Below are 23,102 nucleotides of genomic sequence, written 5' to 3'. Positions count from 1 at the left end.
AACCAAGATCACTTGCTATGGATGCGGCGAGCCTGGTGTAATAAGGAGTAAATGCCATAAGTGCAACCCACCTGCAAAAATAGGCGCTGTGGAAGTTGGATTCTATGCACTGAGTCCTATTCTCGCCCACATATCTCGCCTGCGCCCAACAGTAGATATTAAAATTGGCGGCATCAGCGGACGAGCACATATTGACTCTGGGGCCAAGTTAAGCGTGGCTTCTCAGTCTCTCTTCAAGGTCCTAAAAGAACTAGGCTCTAAGTTTATAACTGAGTCTGCAACTATTACCTTGGCTGATGGGCTACGACGTCGGCAGCAAATAATGAGAACATCGGTGCCTGTTACAATTAGCAACAAAATTGTAACGACTAACTTCATCATTTTGCCAGAGTCTCAAGATAATAGAACTCTCTTAGGAGTAGATTTTATACAAGACGCTAAGATAGTGCTCAATTTGCCCCAGCTCCTGTACCACTTCCTAGATGAACCTGCTAAAAAGTTTGATCTCATAATTGAAGATGACGAGTCGACAGCAGTGGCCATAATGAAGACAGAGACATCACCAGCAACAACTATCTCCAAATTAATCAAGATGACCGCATTAGAACCAATGGTGACTCCAATGCAAATGACTCCATCTCCAAATGCATCCTTTCCAAGTCACGAACCCCCAGAAATGGTGTATGGACCTCCGATAAAGTTGAATTTCGTTACGCCACCATCATCACCAACACATGAAGGCCATAAACTTAATGGTTACTCACCAAGATTTGTTGGTTCTTTGTACAGAGATGCCCAGATGGCGATCAATATGACCGAAATTGAACTTTCACCCGATAGCTGTAACAAGTTTGGCCCCAATATTGACATTGCTATGGTGGCGGTTGAAGGTGTGAGGGATCTCGACCAGAACCAGGAAATGCAGTTAGCTACTATATTGGAACAGAATGCAAGTGTATTCTCGGCTAATGGGAATCCGGCTGTTTTGGTTGAACATGTTATAGAAACAGGAAACCATTCCCCAATAGCTGTACCGCCGTATCGAATGTCACCACTACGTAAGGAAATATTACGCAAAGAAATCAACCAGATGTTGGAGGAAGGGATCATTGCACCGTCGAATTCCCCGTGGGCAGCACCAGTAGTAATGGTCCCGAAGAAAAACGGCGATGTAAGAGTCTGCATCGACTATCGCCAACTTAATAGTATAACGATACCAGATGCATATCCATTACCAAGACTGGACGACCTTCTGCACGAGGCCAAGCCAACACCCTTCATGACGTCATTGGATCTGAAATCTGGCTATTGGCAGATTAAAGTACGCCTTGAGGACCAGAAGAAGACAGCGTTTATCACACCTTTCGGATTGTATGAGTTTAGAAGAATGCCGTTTGGATTGCGGAATGCCCCGGCCACCTTCCAAAGATTTATCGACCGTTTGAGAATCCAAATAGACGCGCAGCTACTAGCATATTTGGATGACCTAATACTGCTGTCCCCCTCATTTGAGCGCCACATGCAAGACCTGGATGAACTGTTTCAGCTCCTAAAGAAGAACAACGTCGTCGTCAATAAGAAGAAGTGTCGGTTTTGCCAAGATCAAATCCCCTATCTTGGTCACATTATTACGAGGTCGGGCCTGCAAACAGACCCCGCAAAGGTCGCAGCCATAATGAACATGCCCGTACCAAGTAATGTTAAGCAAATTCAATCATTTCTGCAGACCTGTTCATGGTATCGCCGTTTTGTGCCGAACTTCGCAAGATGCGCCCAACCACTAACCCAGTTGACAAAGAAAGATACTAAATGGGAGTGGGGAACCTCACAACAGGATGCATTCGACGATCTAAAGCGTCGCCTAACCAGTGCGCCTATTTTGCGTCAAGCGGACTTCAACAAACCGTACACCATCAAAACGGATGCTAGTGATTACGCCATAGGTGCTGTTCTAGTGCAGGGGGAGGGTGCTGATGAACACCCAGTAGAGTACGCGAGTCGCTTGTTAACAAAAGCTGAAAGGAATTACTCAACGACAGAACGCGAAGCACTGGCAGCAATATGGGCCGTATCAAAGTTCAGAGGCTATATAGAAGGGTCTTCGGTGATAATCGCCACGGATCACCAGGCATTAAAGTGGTTGATGTCCATCAAGTCTCCCACTGGACGCCTTGCAAGATGGGCTTTACAACTACAGCCCTATAACCTGGAAATTAATTACATCCCAGGAAAAACAAACATAGTCGCAGATGGCCTCTCCAGGCCACCATGCGAGCTTGAAAATATCAGTCACGATATTTGTGTAGTTTCTGTCGACCTACCACGGTACTCTGGAGCCGAAATAAGGCAAGGACAAATCGCCGATCCTGAAATAAAGAAGATCATTGACACTTTGGAAAAACCTGTGAAGGATGAGGACGCGGTTTATTGGTCAAACAAGGGGTACTTCATGAGCAGTGGAATGTTATATCGATACCTGGAGGATAGCAGTGATGATGCTGGACAGCTTGTTATACCCCAAAGCGAGAGATCAACTGTGCTACAACAATACCATGATGAACCATCCGCTGGACATTATGGGGCAGACAAAACCTTTGAACGTATATCAAAACGGTACTACTGGCAGGGTATGCGAAAGGATATTGAGAATTATGTAAGGAGTTGTATCAAATGCCAGCGTTACAAACCTAGTAATATGAAACCTGCAGGCTTGTTGCAAACTACGGTTATGAACCAAAGGTTCGAAACTTTATCATTCGACTTGTTCGGTCCTCTGCCACCATCAATAAATAACCAAACATGGATATTTATAGTCGAGGATGTTGCTACGAGATGGATTGAATTATTTGCCCTAGAACATGCAACAGCAGACGCGTGTGCAGATGTTTTACTCAATGAAGTATTTCTTCGCTATGGAATCCCACGGAGAATCATCAGCGACAATGGAACACAGTTTATTAGTGCCATAATGCAGAAATTAACATATTGCCTTGACATAACTCATGCATTCACTCCCGTTTATCACCCTGAAACGAACCCCGTGGAGAGACGAAACCGCGATCTTAAAACACAATTAGCCATTTTGGTAGGCGATGACCATCGATCTTGGGTAGGTAAACTGCCAAGCATCAGGTATGCCATGAATACTTCAAGATGCGCCAGCACGAGCTATACTCCTGCATATCTAATGTTTGGCAGAGAGCTAAGAACTTTCGACGATATTAAACATGATCTGAGACAAATAGCTTTGTCAGAGAACTTTATTCCTGAAATCACACCCAAACTTCTTCTGTTAGCAGACACCGTAAAGAAGGCCCAAGAAGTCCAAGAGCACAAGGAAGAGGCGAGAAAGAAGATAGCTGACGAGCACCGTCGGCCATCAACTGCATATCAACCAGGAGACCTCGTGCTGGTGGCATCCAACACGCTGAGCAACGCCTCTCGCTATCAGACAGCTAAGTTAAACCCACGCCGTGATGGCCCTTATGTTGTCCTGCGGCAGCATGGACCTTGTTCTTACGAAATAGCTGACCCAGCTCAACCAAATGTACCTCTTGGTACTTATCACTCTTCAGCTCTGACTCCTTACAGAGGAACAGACCTCGTTTTGCCTAATCCCGAAAAACCTTTGCGCAGACGAGGAAGACCGAAGAAAGCAGCCACGAGCACAGCCACGAGCGCAGCCACGAGCGCAGCCACTGGACTCCTCGCCGGGGCGTCTTCGGGTCCAGAGGGGGAGCCTGTAACACGACGACGCGCCGCCCGCGCTCGATGACGCAGCGCCGCCCGCGCTCGATGACGCAGCGACACCCTGCCCCGCACGCGGCGGCCCCGCTACGGACGGAGCATATAAAAGGCGTCGACGCCGTACAGAGGCCAGTCTGCGTTCGGAGCGTTCCGGGCGCACTTCTCTGCATCGACTTAGGTCGGTCTTTGAAAGCGCCTGATTCTCCCCGAGCATAGGCTACTCCGCGCGTATATTGTCGTTCACGTGTTGGCTTCGTTAGCGAACCGCACGGCGTTCTACAATATACGTTGCTACTTCGCCCCCCCCAATACTTAGCCCTCTTATTAACTAGCCGGTCTATTATTTATTGTTATTATATTAATAGTTCGCAACTTACTTGTAGTATTAATTACTTTGTTAAAACAATATAGTTTATTTTGTTACAATCGTTTGTTTAAATTAATCTCTATAGGTACACATACCCCCACTGTTACAATATATATTTATGTAAGCAACTACTCGTATAGATTGACGAATCGTATGATTGGGCTTTATACGTGGCGTAGTTTTGCACATACGCCTATTTGCCTAAAATTTTATTTTGTATCTAATGGAAAAAAAATTTTTTTTCTTACTGACGTTATAGATTAGAGCAAAATGAAATCATTGCTTAAATAATTGGAAAAAGGCGTAAGCGGCAGTTTCGCCTTTATACGTAGGAGCCATCGATTTGAGCCATTCCGTGCCGCGGCGTACAAGAAGCCCAGTCACTGGGACTGTTTCGTCAGTGTACTTGAGCCGCGACTATGGCGGAAACTTTGACTCCAAATATGATAAGCAACAGCACGACAACTTTCAAGATAGGGTGAACTTGAATAGATTCGTCTAAATAAAGTTGAATTTGAAGATAAGCTTGTTTTGGTTATTGAAAATGTTTTGTCGACTAACCGAACTAGCAACGTCACTCCATTTTTAATTCCAGTTGAACTAACTACTACTACAGTTACTAATAGAATTACGAATTTCATATTAGGTACAGGTAATAGCCAATTGATTTTGTGACCAATAGTCTTGACACATTTAGGTTGTAAGAATGTCAGCGACTTTACGATTTATTTTTTGTTTGTTCGTAGCATACGTATCACATTTAGCGTGCATGGTGATGCTGTGTTCCTATGCAGGTGCAGCATATTCACATATTATATACCGATGACCTCAGATGTCATAGTAGATGCACTCTTTTTCAGTAAATTTGAACTGATCTATAGGCTGGTTGTTGTTGGGCAGAGCAAAGAAGCCGCCGTGGTCGGGCATCGGCAGCAGAGTCCCAGTCATGGGCCCACGCCCATTCATGGGACTGTTTTGCCGTGTGTCTCACCTGTGGAAGCCAGATATGGGCTGGTTGTTGTCGGGCAGGTACTCGGTGAGCAGCGCGAAGAAGCCGCCGTATTCGGGCATGGGCAGCGGGCGCGGCTGCGGCGGCTCGCGCGTCTCCAGCGGCGTCGCCGGCGCGCTGCCGCCCGTCGGCGTGCCCGCCAGCTCTGGGCACAGGCCCGTCTGCGGGCAAACAACTCATGAGCAGGGTACTCATCTAGCCGAGTACCATGTAATGTATCAGATACTGTATCAAGTGAGTACATAGGCACGAGCCCGCTACGAGTTGCTCGCGCGTGGTTCGCAGGGAGATCGTAGCGACCCGCCAAGCGGCGGTATCACTGCGAGCACAAAGGCGGCTCGCAGTAGGATCCAGGAGCACGCAGCCAGATACGCGATGACCGGGGACGAGCCGTACTCACTTGAAGCTTGGCTCCGTTACATGCTACGTTACGTGCTACATGGCAGGTGAGTACCCTGCATAAATACCCGAGGACATTTTACACTGCGCCATCCAGTCCCGAACTAAAAAAAGCGTATACAGTCAGCGTCAAATAGTACGTAGCCAAAAAGTTCTTAACAAGTCTTTGTTACAATTGGAATAAGGTTGTGTCGTCAACTTATAGGCCACTTTGAGTGTCACGAACTATTTGACGCTGACTGTACTATGGGCACCAGACGACGGTTAAAAACATAAATAAACTTTTTGCTTAAAATACATAAAACAGCCAGACCAATATGCAAACAATTTCTATTATGTCGGGATAACAATGCGGTACACGAAGCATTAAGCCAAAATAAACAAATAATTTGGTTTAATTGGTCACTTTGATAGTGCTTTTTCAGTTAAAGCAGTTTTATTTTCATTCAATAAATCGGCTTGTTTCTCTTGTTTTGAATGTAATCCAATATACTAGTAGTATTAACAGGGTTTGTTACTGATTGACCTCTTAGATTTTATGGAAAAATCCACCAGTCCTTATTAGCTCACACCCCCAACGCAACCTTGCTTCGTTTACGGCCCACTCTCTCTTATTTTAGGCTACTGCAATACTGGGTTGTCTCTACTCTCTCATATTTATAAATGTAAAGGACACGTGCTAGAAAGCTATCTATCATTAATTTTATAAGCTCTATCGTCTTTTTTTTATAAACTTGACCTTCATTGGTTGGGTTTTTATGGCGGTCAAGCTGTAGATCCTGGCTACACAGGATTTGCAGTGGTGAGAACGAGAGGTGGGAATATTCCATAACCTCTATCGTCGTGTTTTTGCGAGTTAATATCAGGGTGTGTGTCGTGGAATGAGCTTGCTAATTTAGAAATTATAATCAACAAAAACAGAAGCAGGTAAATGGTAAAGTACTTTGTCAAGTTACTGTTAAATAAGTGAACCATGAAAAAAATCATATGAGAAAAAATTACTTTTCTTTTTCGTTTAGTGTTTTAAAAGTTACTCCATCCATATGGAGACGAAGAGCTTCTTGAGGAAAAACTAAGTTATTAAATAAATTATGTGCTTAAAGTCCTCTTGAATGAAGCCAATAACAGATCTCTAGAAACGCGGGATTCAATTAATTCGCTATTGATGAACTTTACTCAGGAACACTGTGTCCTTCAAAAACTTGGATGACTAATTTTAGAGTCGGGTCGGGAGTAGTGTCCTTAATAGTAGTTAGTTAATAAACTTTGTAAGCACGATGGTTACGCTTTACTGACTTACGACTAATCAATAACAAGCCCTTATCATTCATTGCTACTTTAATTTATTTTATTTGTCGATAGACCTTTTGTCGATATAATGAGACTTGAAATTAGGGACATAGTATGTTAAGTGTTAACGGAATGAAAAAACAGATTTACACTTTTAGGAGTGTTTAAATTCTTCTCTCCATGACATTTATTTTTCGTGTCAAAAACGTGCATTAATTTTCTGGTGCAGTTACGTAAAGTCACGCACACATGTCCAGCTGAGGGGTTTGCGGGGTGGTGACAGGTAATCTGTGCCAATTCATTTACCACTAGGTGGCCGGACTGATCTAGCGATTAGCTCCGCGCGGCCGAGCTAACAAGCGCGGCACGCTTGCCTTCACTTCGCAAAATATGAGCTGGAAATCTCACCACACTTGCTGTTTACGCGTACACTTAGAAAATATGATTTGAAATATTCTTTAGATGTTTTATAAGGGCTGTACGAGTTTCTAATGTGTATAATTTCACAAGATCGGGTAATTACATAAGTGAAATGAATCAATTCCAATAATTAAGTCATGGCGTGTCGTAAAGTGGTTCTACTTCTCTTTGATTAAGTATCGCAGGATATAGATTTCTCTGAGGAAACAATAATACGGAAACACGTTTCCCGGGGAAAAATAACTCGCCAAATCGCCTGCCAATCATGCCGCGCGGTAATGCTCCTCAATCACCATCGTCTTTCCGAAGATATCCTCATTTCTAGTTTATCTCACAAAGGAGCCTAACATAACTTTCCATAGTATGTAGTGTTGTTAAAGTAACACGTTTTCTAAAAAATTTATTTTACTGGATTATGTACAGAACATTCAACTAGTTGTTAGGTCTGTATCTATTGGACTAGACAGCATCGGATATGAAGTATCTAGTAAATAAATCAATGCCAGTGTGGACTAACAGAAATCTCGTCAGATTCGGGCGATTTCGTCAGCACAGCGTCAAATTAGATTTTCGACAGGAGTCGATTTAGGGAACAAGCGACGTTTCATCTACGGTAGTCGGATATTGATGGCGATTGACGAAGCACGGGGAAGGCAACATGCTGGAAGGTAAGCTGGGTTGAAATGCTACACGCTAGTGGCATATCTCCCAACAAGATCAGCCACCTCTTAAACTTGCTATACACGCGGTGTTTCATCTAGATCGGACACTGATGGCAATTGACGGAGCACTGGGATGACAAACGAAAGGTAGACTGGATCGAAATGCTGCATGTTGATAGCTTATCGCTCAACAAGATTTTTTTTTTATTTGAAGGCTATTGGGCTATCTGAAAATAAAGTTCAGAGGTAATTATGACAAGACCATAAATTCCAATATCTTCACTCAGGTTCGTTCGTTTCAGCCAAATGACGTCCACTGCTGCTATCACTCAGGTGCTTTACCCTAAATCCAGTGGAATACATCACCACGACCACTGGCAAGAGGGTAGCGACGAAGAAGAAAGAAGGGAAGTGAAATAAACTTTTGCATACACGCTGATGGCATAATTATCTCCCAAAAAGATCAGCCATCTTCGGCGTTTCTTCTCAGCACTTGCCATATGTTTGTTTCGAAGCGCTGGTGGAGCCCAAAAGATAAGGAGACAAGTAAAGTGTCCCATAAGGGCAAACTTTTTTTATTTACTATATTTTGACGTTCGTAAGTGCCACTAGTGGTCTAAATTGAATAAAATATTTTAGATTTTTTATTCAATTTAGGCCGCAGAATCGCTAAAATCAAGTGGCAGAGGGCGGGGCACATAGCTCGAGGAGCTGATGGCCGCTGGGGCAGGAAAGTTCTTGAGTGGCGACCACGAGCCGGAAGACGTAGCGTGGGCAGGCCTCCCACTAGGTGGACCGACGATCTGGTGAAGGTCGCGGGAGGTGCCTGGATGCGAGCGGTCTTTGTGGAAATCCTTGGAGGAGGCATTTGTCCAGCAGTCGACGTCTTTAGGCTGAAACGAACGAATAATTTTTGATTTTGATTTTGATTTCTTATCGTAGAAAGACTGTAGCGACTTACCGGTGTGGCATCTCCGTCAGAGGGCGGCGCCGGCTCGTCCTCGACGGGCGGCGTGACGCAAGGCGGCGCGGACGCTCGCTTGTCCTGCGCGCGCGCACCTGGGGTCTCTGGCGCTTTGGCTCCGCTGCAACAAACGCGGATTATAACAATAAGAAGCAACTGCACTCAGGAGGATTTGATGAGTGCTGCTGACAACGCCACTCTTGTGGCGGAGTTTTGGGCTGACACTGTGTAGGTTTGTTGTCGACACGAAAAGAAGAAGAAGAAGGATAAGAATAACTTTATTAACACACTTATAACAAGACAATACAAAGGTTACATTTAAAAGAAATGCATGTTAATAGGGCGCCCGCTCAGTTTTAGTTGGGACACCTTGAAGGATGTCCCGACAGTGGTTTTCAGAAGGAAGGCCTACAGCTATTGCGCATCCCGGCGAGGCTGGTGTTAGAGAAGAGGAAACAGAATAATGAAGTTGATTTATATTTATAAATTAATACAGCATAGAAGGGAAACGCAACAACTATTAGCCGCGGGGAATTTATTATGTAATTCTTATTCTAATTAGACATAAATAATCATGAGCATCTGAATGATGCGATGATGGTAAGAATTTAGAGCAGCTGCTTTTTAGGTACTGGTGACCGCCAGAATTGACCTTCAAAAGTAACGAATGAGTTTTACAATTAATTTCGTATCGGTTTAGCTCACATTGAGCCTGCAAGTGAAATCGATCTTCAACTTGTGGCGATAACTGGTGACTGACCCAATTAATACGACGCCTACTGCTTTTGGCTGAGCTCAATAGCGGCTACTTGTGGCCTTAAATAAGGCATCGATGGTTGCTTTTGCATTATATTTTAATTATAATTAAGTTTTAAGTGCTAATGATTTCATAGTGCCGGATTTTAACAAAACCATAAATCATTACTGTACTGGGACCACTCCTATTCCTTATATATATCAATGACCTACCTGACATAACACATTATCAATGTACACTCTTTGCTGACGATGTCTCGATAGTTATAAGTAATGACGATATTGAAGAACATGTAAATGAAGTCAATAAAACAATTAATGAATGTATAAACTGGTTAACATCAAATAATCTTAAAGTAAATGTTTCTAAAACTAAATATATTAAATTTTATAATAGGAAACCAAAAAGTAACAATTTCAAAATACAGTATAAGGATGAGGAAATCTTGGAAAGCGAAAGTACAACTTTTCTTGATATAGTACTTGATCATACCTGTTCATGGACACCTCACATTGACACACTGAACACTAAAATAAATAGATTTGTCTATTGTCTTTGGTAATTAGCGAAAATAACAGACATTAAGACTGCTCTTTTAGCCTATCATGGTTATGTCGCTTCTTTGCTTCGGTATGGACTTGTACTGTGGGGTAATGGAGTAAAGGCTAATAATATATTTATTGCACAAAAGAAGTGTTTACGTGCTATCTTCAATGTACCCCCATGGACGCCTTGTGCTCCAATATTTAAGGAACACAAACTCCTCACTCTCCCCTGCCTGTACATTTTTGAACTGTGCAAGTTTGTAAAAACGTATCCAAACTTATTCATCAAGTTTGAAGACCAATATAAATTTAGCGACAGACACAAAAACAAACTAGCACACCCCAGGGTGAGAACTGCATTGTACAGTCGGAACTGTTTTGTTATGGCCACAGTCGTATTTAATAAATTACCAGCTCAACTGAGAGAGCTAAATGGAACATTATTTAATAGATAATTATTTAATTTATTAGTTGACAAATGTTTTTACTCGGTAAAAGATTATCTGACATATAAATTCTAGTGGTTAATACCTATTGTTTGTCGTATGTATTCTGTGGTACTAATATGAATCTGACATTAATTAAAATTAATCTTGACTGTATTCGAATAACTGACATATATTTACTGACATTATCTTTATTGACATATTGTAATTCAAATAATTTATCTGTTCTTTGTTTGTAGTTGGAAAGTTCTGATTTTTTTTAACTATGCATGGGTCAATAAAAAAAAAATGTAATAATCACACACTAGCTTGCTGGTGAGATAGGCTGAACTGTATAACTATTGTAACATCTACCTTGTTGTATTACCTTGTCTCGGTGAATAAATGATCTTTTATCTTTTTATCTTTATCTTTATCTTATTATAAGTACCTACTTATTACGCTGATTAAATGAACTACAAAAATCCTTCAATGGAATTCTCTCGGTTTTCAACAAGAAACATTAACTTATTAGAACTCTCTATTCAGTAAATGTTAACCCTAACTTTATACCTGGTATATAGAGAAGTCCATTACCGTAAACTAATGAAACTAGATCCGAGCCCGATATGACCCGGTGACATGAAAGCATGAAGCGAATTTGTGCAAGGCAGCGTACCGGAAACTCGGCCGCTGCACACGGCCACACATTAGCCGGAGTAGACTTACAGCTAGTGAACGCCAGACCTATGTCATTTTATAAAAGCTGAAAGTTTTGAAAGCTACCCTAAAAAGATTGACTGGCAAGGAGTTGAAACTAGACTTAACACCAGGTGCGATCGCGGTCAAATACCTGCCTTGTCATGCATAAAAAAAATTGGCTCTAAAGTTATGGACAAATATAACTGAACGAAAGTACGAGTACCTATATTTACTATTGGTTCGCATTTTCGTATTTCTACCCAAAACACACAAGCTTACCCTGAATGATATTAAGCGCAATATTTATTGTGCGAGCCTACGTGAGCAAATAATGGGCCAATAACAAACAACTAACAACACTCATGCCTCCTCATAATAATCGACTGAGTGAGAAACTTCCCGGATTTGTTGTTCACACAAATATAACAAGGTAAAGCTGTTTGCAATTATAAAAAATAGGCGTTGAAGATCGACTAAATACCTATTCATATAACTAGTATCTGAATTTTTAACAATAGCACGTATTGTTTAATTCATAATGCAAGCATACCTAATTGAAATCGTAACATTTGTTGACCCGCAGGCAGACATAACTATTTCAACCTGGAATTCCTGTCAAAGGTTAACAACTTGTAGGTTCACTATGTTGACATTTAGTTGTTTGGCTTACGACTTCAATCGACTGCACGCCATTAGGCTCACTCCCTTCCGAGCCACCTCCGCATGTAACCTTTCACCGTGAACCTGGTAACATTTAACAAGTCGGAAATGTGCTCGCATAGGTCCATTTGTGGCATTTTCATCTCGATCGTCCGGGGCGTGGATCAATGTCATTTGGCCACAATTCCCGGTCGCCGCCCGAAGCACGCCGATGAGATTAGCCGGTCAAAGATACTCGACGAACTAATGCCACTTGATTCCCCAAAAGCTATTGGTAATAATGAGACCCATGAATAGATTGTTCATCTCCAAATAGGATGCATTCATTGGCTTGTTCAATTTAACATTGTTAGTGTGTGTACGTTTGTTATGAAAATGTTAACGTTTTTGTAAAGATCAATTACTTACTTACTAAAGACACTATAATTATTATACTAGTATAAATTGTTTATCGGAGTAAGTTATATGGATAAATAAATAACGAGGGGTGCCCGTTCCCGTTTCCCACATGATATAGGTAAGGGTTGTTATTATTGTTGCCCAACTAGTTAACCTTGAACTTGGATTAAATCCGTTCTATGACGAACCGTAATCCAGGAGAGAGGGTGAAAACTCGTTTAAAGATAATCCGGCAATTTGTGAAAGCGTACAGTAAAATAATTGCACGCTTTATAAGGGCGCTGGGTCACCCTCCGCAGGTGTTCTTTGCAATAAAAAACGCACACAACGGCTTTCATGGACTTTTGCAAATTTTTATCTTCTGTGCAAAATGTTCGTTAATAAATGAAAGAACGGAGCTGTTCGTCATTGTACTCTCCTTTGCACACACACTCAATTTTAAGTCAGTGTGCATGCAACATCAGCTCATCGCCATATTTTGTGGCGCCGAATGTAGATGGCGTTAGCAATACCGTTTTATGAGAACGTAAAAATCAGAAATGAATAATTTAGGTATAGATGACGCGAGAAGCTTGAAGCGAAGGTAGTTTCTGAAGAAAAAAACTTATTAAAGAGAAAAAACAAACGATTCGAAATTGTATGGTATGGACACACATATTCTAAAGGCACAGATTTCTCTATTATATTACTGTTGCAGTAATTTATTAGAGAAATGTCCATAAATTAGAAAAACTTACCTTTACAAATAAGAAGGTTCCCGAACTGCGTCCTCACAGATGACTTATCGCGCCCGGTCACTAGCAGACACTTTGGACTATTTGTCGGAGGGTCTGGCAATCACTTATGGGGCACTCCCTCCTGCGCTATGATGTATCACCTCTCATATTTACTATGTACATAAGTGTATGGTTAAGTAGCAATACTCGTGGCTCGCTGGCCGGCGGGCGCCCAAGGTCGGCCGTCACATGCCGCGTTAGGACAAAGGATGAAGCTATTTCATCCTTTGACAAGTCCGTCAAAATTTGACGAGGGATAAAACAATACTAGAGCTTTCAACCTTACATTGTCACTCTTTTTGATCAGAAGGACGTCATCTAATTTTATCATGGAAAAAGCTTCCTTTTGGAAGTTGGATCCCGGAACATATTAATGTGTTCTCTGCTTGGCTTTGAAACAGTTACAAGTCTAACAAGCTAATGCCATCGCTCTCTAGGGAAGAAATTACTGGAAGTTATTACAGCCTGTCACATTCAAGAGCATGTAGTTAACGTTAAAGATTACCAATACCGTCAACTAATTAATGCTATAATGTAAATATTTCTACGCCACAAGTGGCAGAAGATGCTGAACCTGTTCTTATTTAATATCTTGTTACCACTTTCTAAGAAATAAATGTTTTTGATTTGATTTGAACCTGCTGCTAGTTCTTTTGCTCTGATCTTCTCCTTTTGTTCTCTTGCTTAATTTCGTTGCGGGTTCAATGTCAGTTTAACTTTCTCCCAGGACAAACTTGACCTTCACTGGTTGGGTTTTTATTGGCGGTCAAGCCGTAGATCCTGGCTACACAGGAGTTGCAGCGGTGGGAACGAGAGGTGGGAATAGTCCCGTAGTTCTTTTGCTCATTGTGACTGAAGTCACAAGACTACTCAGCTTGCTTTGATTTGTGTTTAGTGTTCTTGTTCGTATCTTAAAAATATTAGAGCGTAACGAATAATATAAAAATGTTGTATAAAAAGCCCTTCACTTAAACTTACACAACGCAACCAAAGCCTAATGCGGTCAGCGTAATGTACTCTCGTAGCGGTCGGAGCATTCGGATAATTTCCTGGCATGTCCGGGTCGAATCCAATCAACGGGCAATTTTGTGTTTATTCGAAAGTTCCATTCAATTTGCCCCGTCGTCGGTAAGCGAGAGCCAAGGAAACAATATCTGCGGACATTTTGTAATCCAAGGTGTGCTAGAATATACTGTGTCCGCTCTATGGAATCCGTTACAAAAGTTTTGGTATTCCATCAGAGAAACTCATTTGATTGTAGGTGGAAGGTTAATACAGAATTTACAAGAATTCCTTAAAACATCTTAATTAAATTACAACGTATGTTGTCATCATTCATTCACGACTTCACATTAAGTTTGAAACAAAATAAATTAGCAGTAATCATGCAGATTCAATGATTGAATTTTATTTACTCGGTAGTTGAACAATGCACTTAAACAAAGTCTATTGTATTGCCTTTTCTGTTTGCAATGCGCATTGAAATAAGGAGTTATTTTTACCAATCCATCAGCCAGGGCTAAATAAATAGCGTCGAAACCGCCCGCCCGCCCAAACATGAAAATGCCCTCTCTGTCAACACCGTGAGCGGTGATCGCTGAACACACAGCGCTCGCCGCCCGCCCACAGCACGCAAGCGGAAACTTCCTGTCCATTTCCTATAAGGCGTGCTCCATAAGTGCTTGGGCTCAGACCAGATTATTTTCAGTTCACCGGAAACAGTAGAGCACTATGGGTTTAATCAATGAATACTTATACTCGTAAACCATTTCAAAATTACGGAATAGTTTCAATATCACATTGCCTTGTAATAAACCATTAGGCGAATGGTTTACTTGAAAAAAAAAAAGAGAAAAAGAAACTACCTATTTTTAATGTTTCAAAATACTCAACTCTCCGCCTGATCGGTCTGTGACCCGCTACTTATTTTAAGGAATAATACTTTATCCAAAAATATACCCACGAAGCACTGATCACTCATCAAATTAATAAACAATTTCCCGATGAAAATCTTATTGTTGAAGACTAATAAGTACCTGCCAAGTTACAAGAATCCTTTGCTAAATGAAAATCACGGGGTAATTATTTGTTTGGGGATATTGGTCCCAGGGACACGGAAAAATAAACTTTATGTCGATGGGCGGCCGAGAAAAACAAGCGGTTGGTAGGTTAATCAGCTACTGAATAATTAAAACTGAAAACGCAAATATTAATTCCCAACTGTGTAATAACTTTTTTTCAGCATTGAACATGATTTTCATTTTACCTTTATGTTAAAATACATTGAAGTGAATATTGCGGTGTGTAAAATATTTCATACATACAACAATTTGATTGTTGTGCAACAACATCAACGTGTAACTTGTAAGAGCTTGATATTTAATGTATGTAAAACACACACCCCTACACAAACAATTGTGTGGCGTTGCGTGAACAGCCTCCTTCAGTGTAATTTCTTGAGCTTGCCAGCGCACGCAACTAGCGGATTTAACATTTATAAGTGTCACCAACAAAAACCTTTTAAAAACCCCTCGGAGACTGAACGCACCTTTAACTCATAAAATGATTTCCATACTACCTATAGGTTATCATAACAGTTTAGCTTCCAATAAAAATCCGATGCTGTTCTCGATTGACTGGGCTTGTTTTAAAAATATTCGCAAAATCGAACTCATCCGTGAGTAATTAAGTTATCTGTGAAAAACACCGGCCGTCTAGACGGTGGCATATACGAGTACCGACTGATGTATTACCAAATGCAGCGTAACTCAAATCGGATGAGGCTATTAGGCATCGGTCAACTAGGGGCTGGGCAATTTTTGATTTTCCACCTTTTATGCGCTCGCAGCATCCGCGTCCGGCGCAACACGAGCAAATCGTGTTAAGTGCCTGCCCGCGGCCGTTTTGTTTGCTACTGTAAACATTATTTTTAATCGAGCGATCGCGAGTGCGCCTCATCTGTAATTAATCAAATTTCCTGTGCAAATAGTGCGCGGACGGCCCTCTAATGTAGTGTACAATGTCCGTGCATTCCAGATTGTAAAAGGCCACGTGAGTAAAAAAACGCGACAGTGCACTCTATTATGTTTTAAAGCTAACCAAAGTTCGATTAAAGCAGGCTATATTAAAATTGTTTTTGTGGATAACTTTCCTCACTTTGTCGTTATTAAATTCAGAATATATTTCCATAGATTGACAGCTAATCTATCCGTGGGAGATGCGGTACCTATTATAAGGTCGAGCTCGTCATGCCCACACAGTAATGACGTCACGACTATTACCGGCAGATAAATTAAATGGTCAAGTCAAAGATTTTCTTGATAAGAGTTTATTTAAAGCTAAGCTTTGCGATTAACATGACTTTTTTCATCTGTATAGAATTCTTCTGGGGTGCTTTTTATGAAGGCCTTGTTAATTTTTAATATCTACGCAGCATCTATTAATATAAATTACAGGCAATATTATAATGTGTATTATCTAAAAAGAATCATGGAGAAGAATCAATTATTATTATCTCTGTAGAGCCTAATAAAGTTAAATTCAGAAGTTGAAACATTTGAAATGGGAACCCTTCCCAATCGCCGCTCTTTGACAAACGCACAGCAGATTAGCGCGACGAACCGAAATGAAACATACAGCAAGAATTTAATATGGAAATTCCGATCTAATAATTAGTTATCTGCTTTCAGGTGTCCGGTGTATTCAGCCGGCGCGACTGCACGCGGCGGGAAATGAATAATTCCGTCAAAGGACAGCGGAGAGGGCGCGAACAATGCGTCGCTAGGTGGCGCCCAAAGGCGTGAATGAGCGAACTCAGCGAGACATGCCCGATCCCTCCGTATTAACATGACAAGTGACCCGCCGGCCTCGCACGGTTTGCTAGTTTCTTAATATCAATTGCTGTGCCCGAAATACCGTACGCATGGAAATCGTCTTCCACACAAGTAAAGACCTTACATTTACATGAAACTGTGTCCAATAGAGGTCTAATGCCCGTTTTTACCATCAATCCCTAATTTTCAAGTGACATATATGACATCAAAATTCTTTTTATTTGTTACCATAGAGGTCACTTAAAAATTAGGGATTGATGGTGAAAACGGGCATAAAGCTCCAGAGCTAAATTATCAATTAACTGAATATTTGGGTAAGTACAGCCCTGACATTATAGTAAGTAATGTAATCAAATAATGCAAAGGAAATAATGATTCGCTAACTAGGTCTGGGGTGAAAAGGTAACGAAAAACAATTTAAAGATAAAATTAAGAGGCATAATAGTCATACAATGCCTATATCTCAGTAGTGTAAATGTCGAAAGTAAACTAAAGAACGTCTCTATTTCAGCAAAGGCTATAAAACAATATAGCGAATGTACCAATGTAATATTTAAATATTTCTGCTCGTTAATAATATAGTTTAATAAATTCGAGAATTCAGTGTATTTATGTACTTATCTGTCGTGTGTTTTAACGCACAGAGCCCAGTTAATGCAGAACTGGCGGGGCGCCTGCGATTGTTTAGTGACGGGCGTGTAATTACCGCACCGCTAGGGTTTCTGATTTCTCGACCTATTTTTTTTCTCGAGTTTCGGGAATTCTCGAGGCCAAAGTCTCGAGTTTTCTCGGGTCTCGAGTCTTTTAATTAAAATTGTTAAAATCGCTTGAAATTTGACAAAAACACAGGTTTTTTAAAATCTAATATACAAAAATACTAAAACCCAGCTACGTAAAAATGAACTGATAAGATAGGAACAAGACAAAGTGTTCACAAATGCAGTCGGAGACATCAATGACTATTTTTTTTGTTGGTGATAAGCCGTGTGATGACGGTAGAGTAAAATACATTTGTCACCAACCCCTACTCTTCCCGCGGAGGAGGCTCATAGTCCAGCAGTGGACTGTAAAGGGCTGTTGATGATGATGATGATAGGTGTTTGATGCCTCCCAACTGCATTTGTGAACACTTTGTCTTGTTTCTATCTTTTCAGTTCATTTTTATCCAGTTGGGTTTTTTGTTGTTTTCAATAATATTTTTATTTTAATCTTTAGAACATGTACATTTTGCAAGCTATTTAAAAACCCTTTATTTTGATACCCCACTCGATAGGTTTTGTGATATTTTTTTTAATACATATTATGGCGCCAAATATCGGCCATTTTTATATTTTTTTTGATATACCCAGTGTCACTCTCACAGTTAAAACAAATCTAGCGATACCTCACATGCCATAGTTTGTTGAGTTTTACTAACGTCATGTCTTTAGTGACACTCGCCGGACTAAGAGGAATCGATTGACGTGCGAATCATAAAAATCGACCCAAGAGTTTGGTCTGTATAGTGCTTCAAAAACATACATTCATAGGCTGTTAGACACATTACCACTCCTTTGCGTCACGCAGTCGGGTAAAAAAGGACTAGTCTAAAAGCAACGTTAACCTATTAAATAATTAAAAACTTACTTTTGTCTAAGAAAATAGGCTTTCAAGAATACTAAAGCTTCAAATTCGAAACTCGAGAATTCTCGAGCTCCGGTAATTTTTTTCTCGTCTCGAATGAAGCCAAATTTCTCGAGTTTTCTCGAGTTCGAGAAAGCTCGAGCAGAAACCCTACGCACCGCATACCTGGCGGCCATTCCGGCGCGCCGAATGCCCGCCGGATTATATTAATACCCGCCGGATTCAATATTAGGAACTAATTTTAGTATTTGATTAACCCTTAAAATACGTAAATTCCATTTCAGACTGCACAAAATCAATTATTCAGGGTGGATATTTCAATAGAGTCGATGGGAGCAGAGTAGTGCAAGCTTCATTAAAATATACTACACTAAAAACCTCGACAGCAACGATCATAGTGATATTGGTCTCTTGAATAGCTTTGATATAATAAACAGGCGTGCGGACGAAGGGTGGGAAATTAAAGATGTGACAGGCTTGAGGCCTTAATTATAAAAATTCGTTTACTTGTAAACACTAAAATAGAAAAATAATTTGTCACAACCACTTTGGTATAGCTAGTGATGTGTTCGTTATTAAAACTGAAATTCAAGTACGAACGAAGACGGAAAACGTGACGTATTTCTTAAACCTCCAAGAATAGGGGCTGCGGTAAACTGTCTTATTGTATTAGCGATCTCGAGACCTGAAGTTCAAGGCTTAGTGGGCTCAGACGAGCCGATAGCTATATTCGGCTCCGTCTTCTAAGTGCCCCAGTCTAGTGCATTAAAATAAACTTACTTGACATAGATCCAACTTAACTGTCTGCGGCTTAACCAAGCGGCGGCGGTTTCAACATTAGACACGCCGTCTCAACACGAGATTAGACTATATTAAAATACCTGATCCACGTTGATATTTGGCTGATTGTAGTCTGCGCTTTTTGATTCAGTTTCTAATATGTTTTTATGTATGAAGTTAAATTATCTAGTGTACAGCAGACTGTGCCCTATGAACGTCCGAGAGAGTTGCTAATTGATTGATATTACCAGTGTCCCCACCTGGGGAGGGATTAAGGTACGCGCTTTTTACAGCGTTTCCTCGATGCAGCGAGGGTCGCGCTAGATATGATTAATTGCAAAGGCGCGCAATACCAAATAGCTCAAAGGGACAGGCGATATGCGCTTAATATAATAAAGCTTTGATTCTGCAAACAATGGCGAGCGGTGAGTGACGTGCAGCGAGCCCTCGGACTATGGGGTTCATCATCATCATCATCATGTCAGCCATAGGACGTCCACTGCTGAACATACATAGGCCTCCCCTAATGCTTTCCACATTGATCGATTGGTAGCGGCCTGCATCCAGCGCCTCCCTGCCACCTTTACGATGTCGTCGGTCCACCTTGTAGGTGGACGTCCCACGCTGCGCCTTCCGGTACGCGGCCTCCATTCCAGAACCTTGCTGCCCCATCGGCCGTCAGTTCTGCGCACTATGTGCCCTGCCCATTGCCACTTCAGCTTGCTAATCCGTCGGGCTATGTCAGCGACTTTAGTTCGTTTACGGATTTCCTCATTTCTGATTCGATCTCGCAAAGAAACACCAAGCATAGCCCTCTCCATAGCACGCTGTGCAACTTTGAGCTTCTGTATAAGGCCTATAGTGAGAGGCCACGTTTCCGAGCCATAAGTTATCACTGGTAACACACATTGATTGTAGACTTTCGTCTTCAGGCATTGGGGTATTTTGGACGAAAAGATGTTACGTAGTTTCCCGAACGCTGCCCAGCCGAGTTGGATTCGACGATTGACCTCCTTCTCGAAATTGGACCTACCTAGCTGGATCGTTTGTCCGAGGTAGACATACTTGTCGACAATCTCGAGAATTGAACTCCCAACTGAAACTGGGTAGGGCGCAACATGGATATTCGACATAAGCTTCGTTTTATCCATGTTCATCCTCAGGCCTACCTGTTGGGAAACTCGATTAAGGTCTTCGAGCATTAACTTCGACTATGGGGTTGTTACTGGGTATTTGCTCTTTGTGCATTAGGTGGGCATGCTGGCTAAATTGGGTAGAGTGACACACGCATATTTAGGGTTAAATGAAATCACTGGCTGGCATATTTTACTAATTGTAACTAACCAGCAAAAGCAATGACTGTTTGATCTGTAAAATATTTTTTTATATTGCGTGAACGCTAAGTGGATAGTCAATACTCAACATTTTATTGCATAAATTATGTACTTAAAATTAAAACATTGTGAGCCTTATTACAAAAAAGTTTAAAATGACATTTCCATGCTACATATCAATTTAAACCAGAGTTCAAACTGAGTAACTTTTTGTAATAAGGGGGTATGGGCCCTGTAGGGCACGGCAACTAGCCTCAACTAGGAGAGAATTTCAGTAAAAAAATGGAAATAAATAATTTTTAATTTTAGTACACTACATGTATTGAAAAGCGCAGTGTTCAGTTGAAATAAACTACTCGTACATTCATTGGCGACGGCAGTCCGTCTGAATTAATAACAGAAGTAGCTCGCTGTTAATATTTCATAACGTGCATGGTTCTGATATTACAAGTGTTTAAAATAGACATTATTTCAGTTACGAGTAAAGGCAGGTAGAAAAATAGATTTTTAAAAATCTTTTCATTTAGGAGTTAAAATTAAAAATATGATAGGTTACGTGACGCCTCTCTCTTATTGCAAAGTTTTAACCCGTTCGAAGCCCGAGAGGTGCGCGCGACGAAAATAAAATCTTGTAAAATAGGTTTAATTATACTCCCAGGTTATTTCTGTTACCAAAAGTTAAAAGGTTAAGTCGTAACCTCACCTTGGAAAAGCGCAATGTGGGCTTTCAAGAGGGTTTCAAATGTGTTGTGAAATAATATTTTTTGTAAAAGATATTCATAATTTCTCAACCCACGACATCTGACTTCGATAACTATTGATTTTGGCTTTGTGTTGGCTAGTAGTCATGTCGAGAATTATTTTGAAGAGGATTTCATCCACATACAGTTCAATATTCATAAAGCATAAAAAGAAGTAAAGAATTATGTGAATAATCATAAAAGAAAGCGTTTATGAATTAACGCACTCCATTTCTATTTCTTCACACACTTTAATCTAGACTTAGAAATAATGAACCAACTATTTGGATTTTCCACATTAGAAATAGTAGTTTAACAGCTGCTCGATTAGCTGCTAATGGCTACTCCGCTACTAATTGACGAAGTGCAGTGGAGAGCCTAGTTGAAGACGGAATGGTAAGTGAAAACTGAATGATCGACACCGATTTCCTTTAAAACTTTATTAAAATAGACGTTGCTAGAAGCTTACGATCTAGGCTGCGAGAAATTTTTCCACAAGAAAACGATAGACGAGGTTTATTGAGAAGTGTTTTATTACTGAAGTCTAGGATATCGATGCAATGGAAATTCTCAATCGAGGTTAATTAATCAAAGTAGTCGTCTTGGGACCTACACAAGTATCGGATTGTCTGTGTTCTAAGTGATGACATCTTTGATGATAAGATCACCGAGACAGTTCAACCTCAGATCTATAGATTCGTACCATATTGTCATTTCCGATAACATGTGTGATTGCGATGCATTGCGACGAGGAGCGTCGAATGAAAATCAGATTGCTCCTGCAAATAGGATCCTTAATCAACAACAATCTGTAAAGTGTCTATTATAAGTGGTTGGTTATGCTGTTGCGACTCTTTCAGTACGGGTCCTTAGAGCCAAAGCACACGATGCGTTGCGGCGCCGCACTGCAAAGATTTCGGCATCGCACCGCTCGTGTGGCCGCCACAGATGTTTCTATGTAAGACGACGCAGCGAGTAGCGCAGCATCGTGTGATTAGGCTCTTACAGCACGCAGTCATCATCAATGCTTATCGTCATCTATGTTGTAGTTTTTCTTGTAAGTGTAGATTTTTTAGAGTTGATCTAAATAAATTAGCATCCAGGGTATACTCACGTGGCCTTGGCGGGGTCCTCGCCGCTGTGCCGCTTGGTGTGGATGGTGCCCTTCTCCACCGGGGCCAGCTCTCCGGTGCGCCCGGTCGCGTCCTGGGGACAATCAATAGTAAGTTAATGAAATGGTTTAAAAATTGGCCAAGTGCGTGTCGTTCCACGCGCAGTGTAGGGTTCCGTACCTAGTGATCGTTGTTGACACAATATTTTTCAGAAGCAAGCAATTATTTCATCTAGTCACTTTTAATATTTTTTTAGTATTGAGCTACCCTATAAGGGTTCCTTGTCAGGAGTACGGAACCCTAAAAAGGGTAGCTTAAAATCTAAACGTTCTATGGGTTGTGATTATTCGTTCTATGGATCACGCACTGGTGGTCTAAACTAAAATGTTTTATTTTTTTAAGAATGTATGTATTTTTTTATTTCTAAGTTTATTTATGTAAGGATATTTAAAATGTATCACATCTTTAAAATAATGTAAATTAGCATGTTAAAATTAATCAACTCTGAATAACTCTAAATAAATGAGCACCAAAACTGTTTCACCATAATAATATTAT

General features: G+C 40.9%; 1 protein-coding gene across 1 annotated transcript in view; it reads right to left on the bottom strand.

Moving 5' to 3' along the window:
* Positions 1–8,109: 8,109 nt before the first annotated feature.
* Positions 8,110–23,102, bottom strand: part of LOC135086997 (protein furry-like) — a 223,151-nt gene continuing 208,158 nt past the window's right edge. Inside the window, exons 33-35 of the mRNA XM_063981854.1 lie at positions 22,547–22,638; positions 8,856–8,979; positions 8,110–8,121 (exon numbers count right to left, since the gene is read on the bottom strand). Coding sequence (XP_063837924.1) covers positions 8,110–8,121; positions 8,856–8,979; positions 22,547–22,638 — 228 coding nt within the window. The remainder of the gene's footprint in view (positions 8,122–8,855; positions 8,980–22,546; positions 22,639–23,102) is intronic.

Source organism: Ostrinia nubilalis, chromosome Z (genome assembly GCF_963855985.1).
Source record: "Ostrinia nubilalis chromosome Z, ilOstNubi1.1, whole genome shotgun sequence".
Classification (NCBI taxonomy): domain Eukaryota; kingdom Metazoa; phylum Arthropoda; class Insecta; order Lepidoptera; family Crambidae; genus Ostrinia; species Ostrinia nubilalis.
The sequence above is the reverse complement of the archived record's forward strand: the minus strand, read 5'-3'. Positions and strand labels throughout refer to the sequence as shown.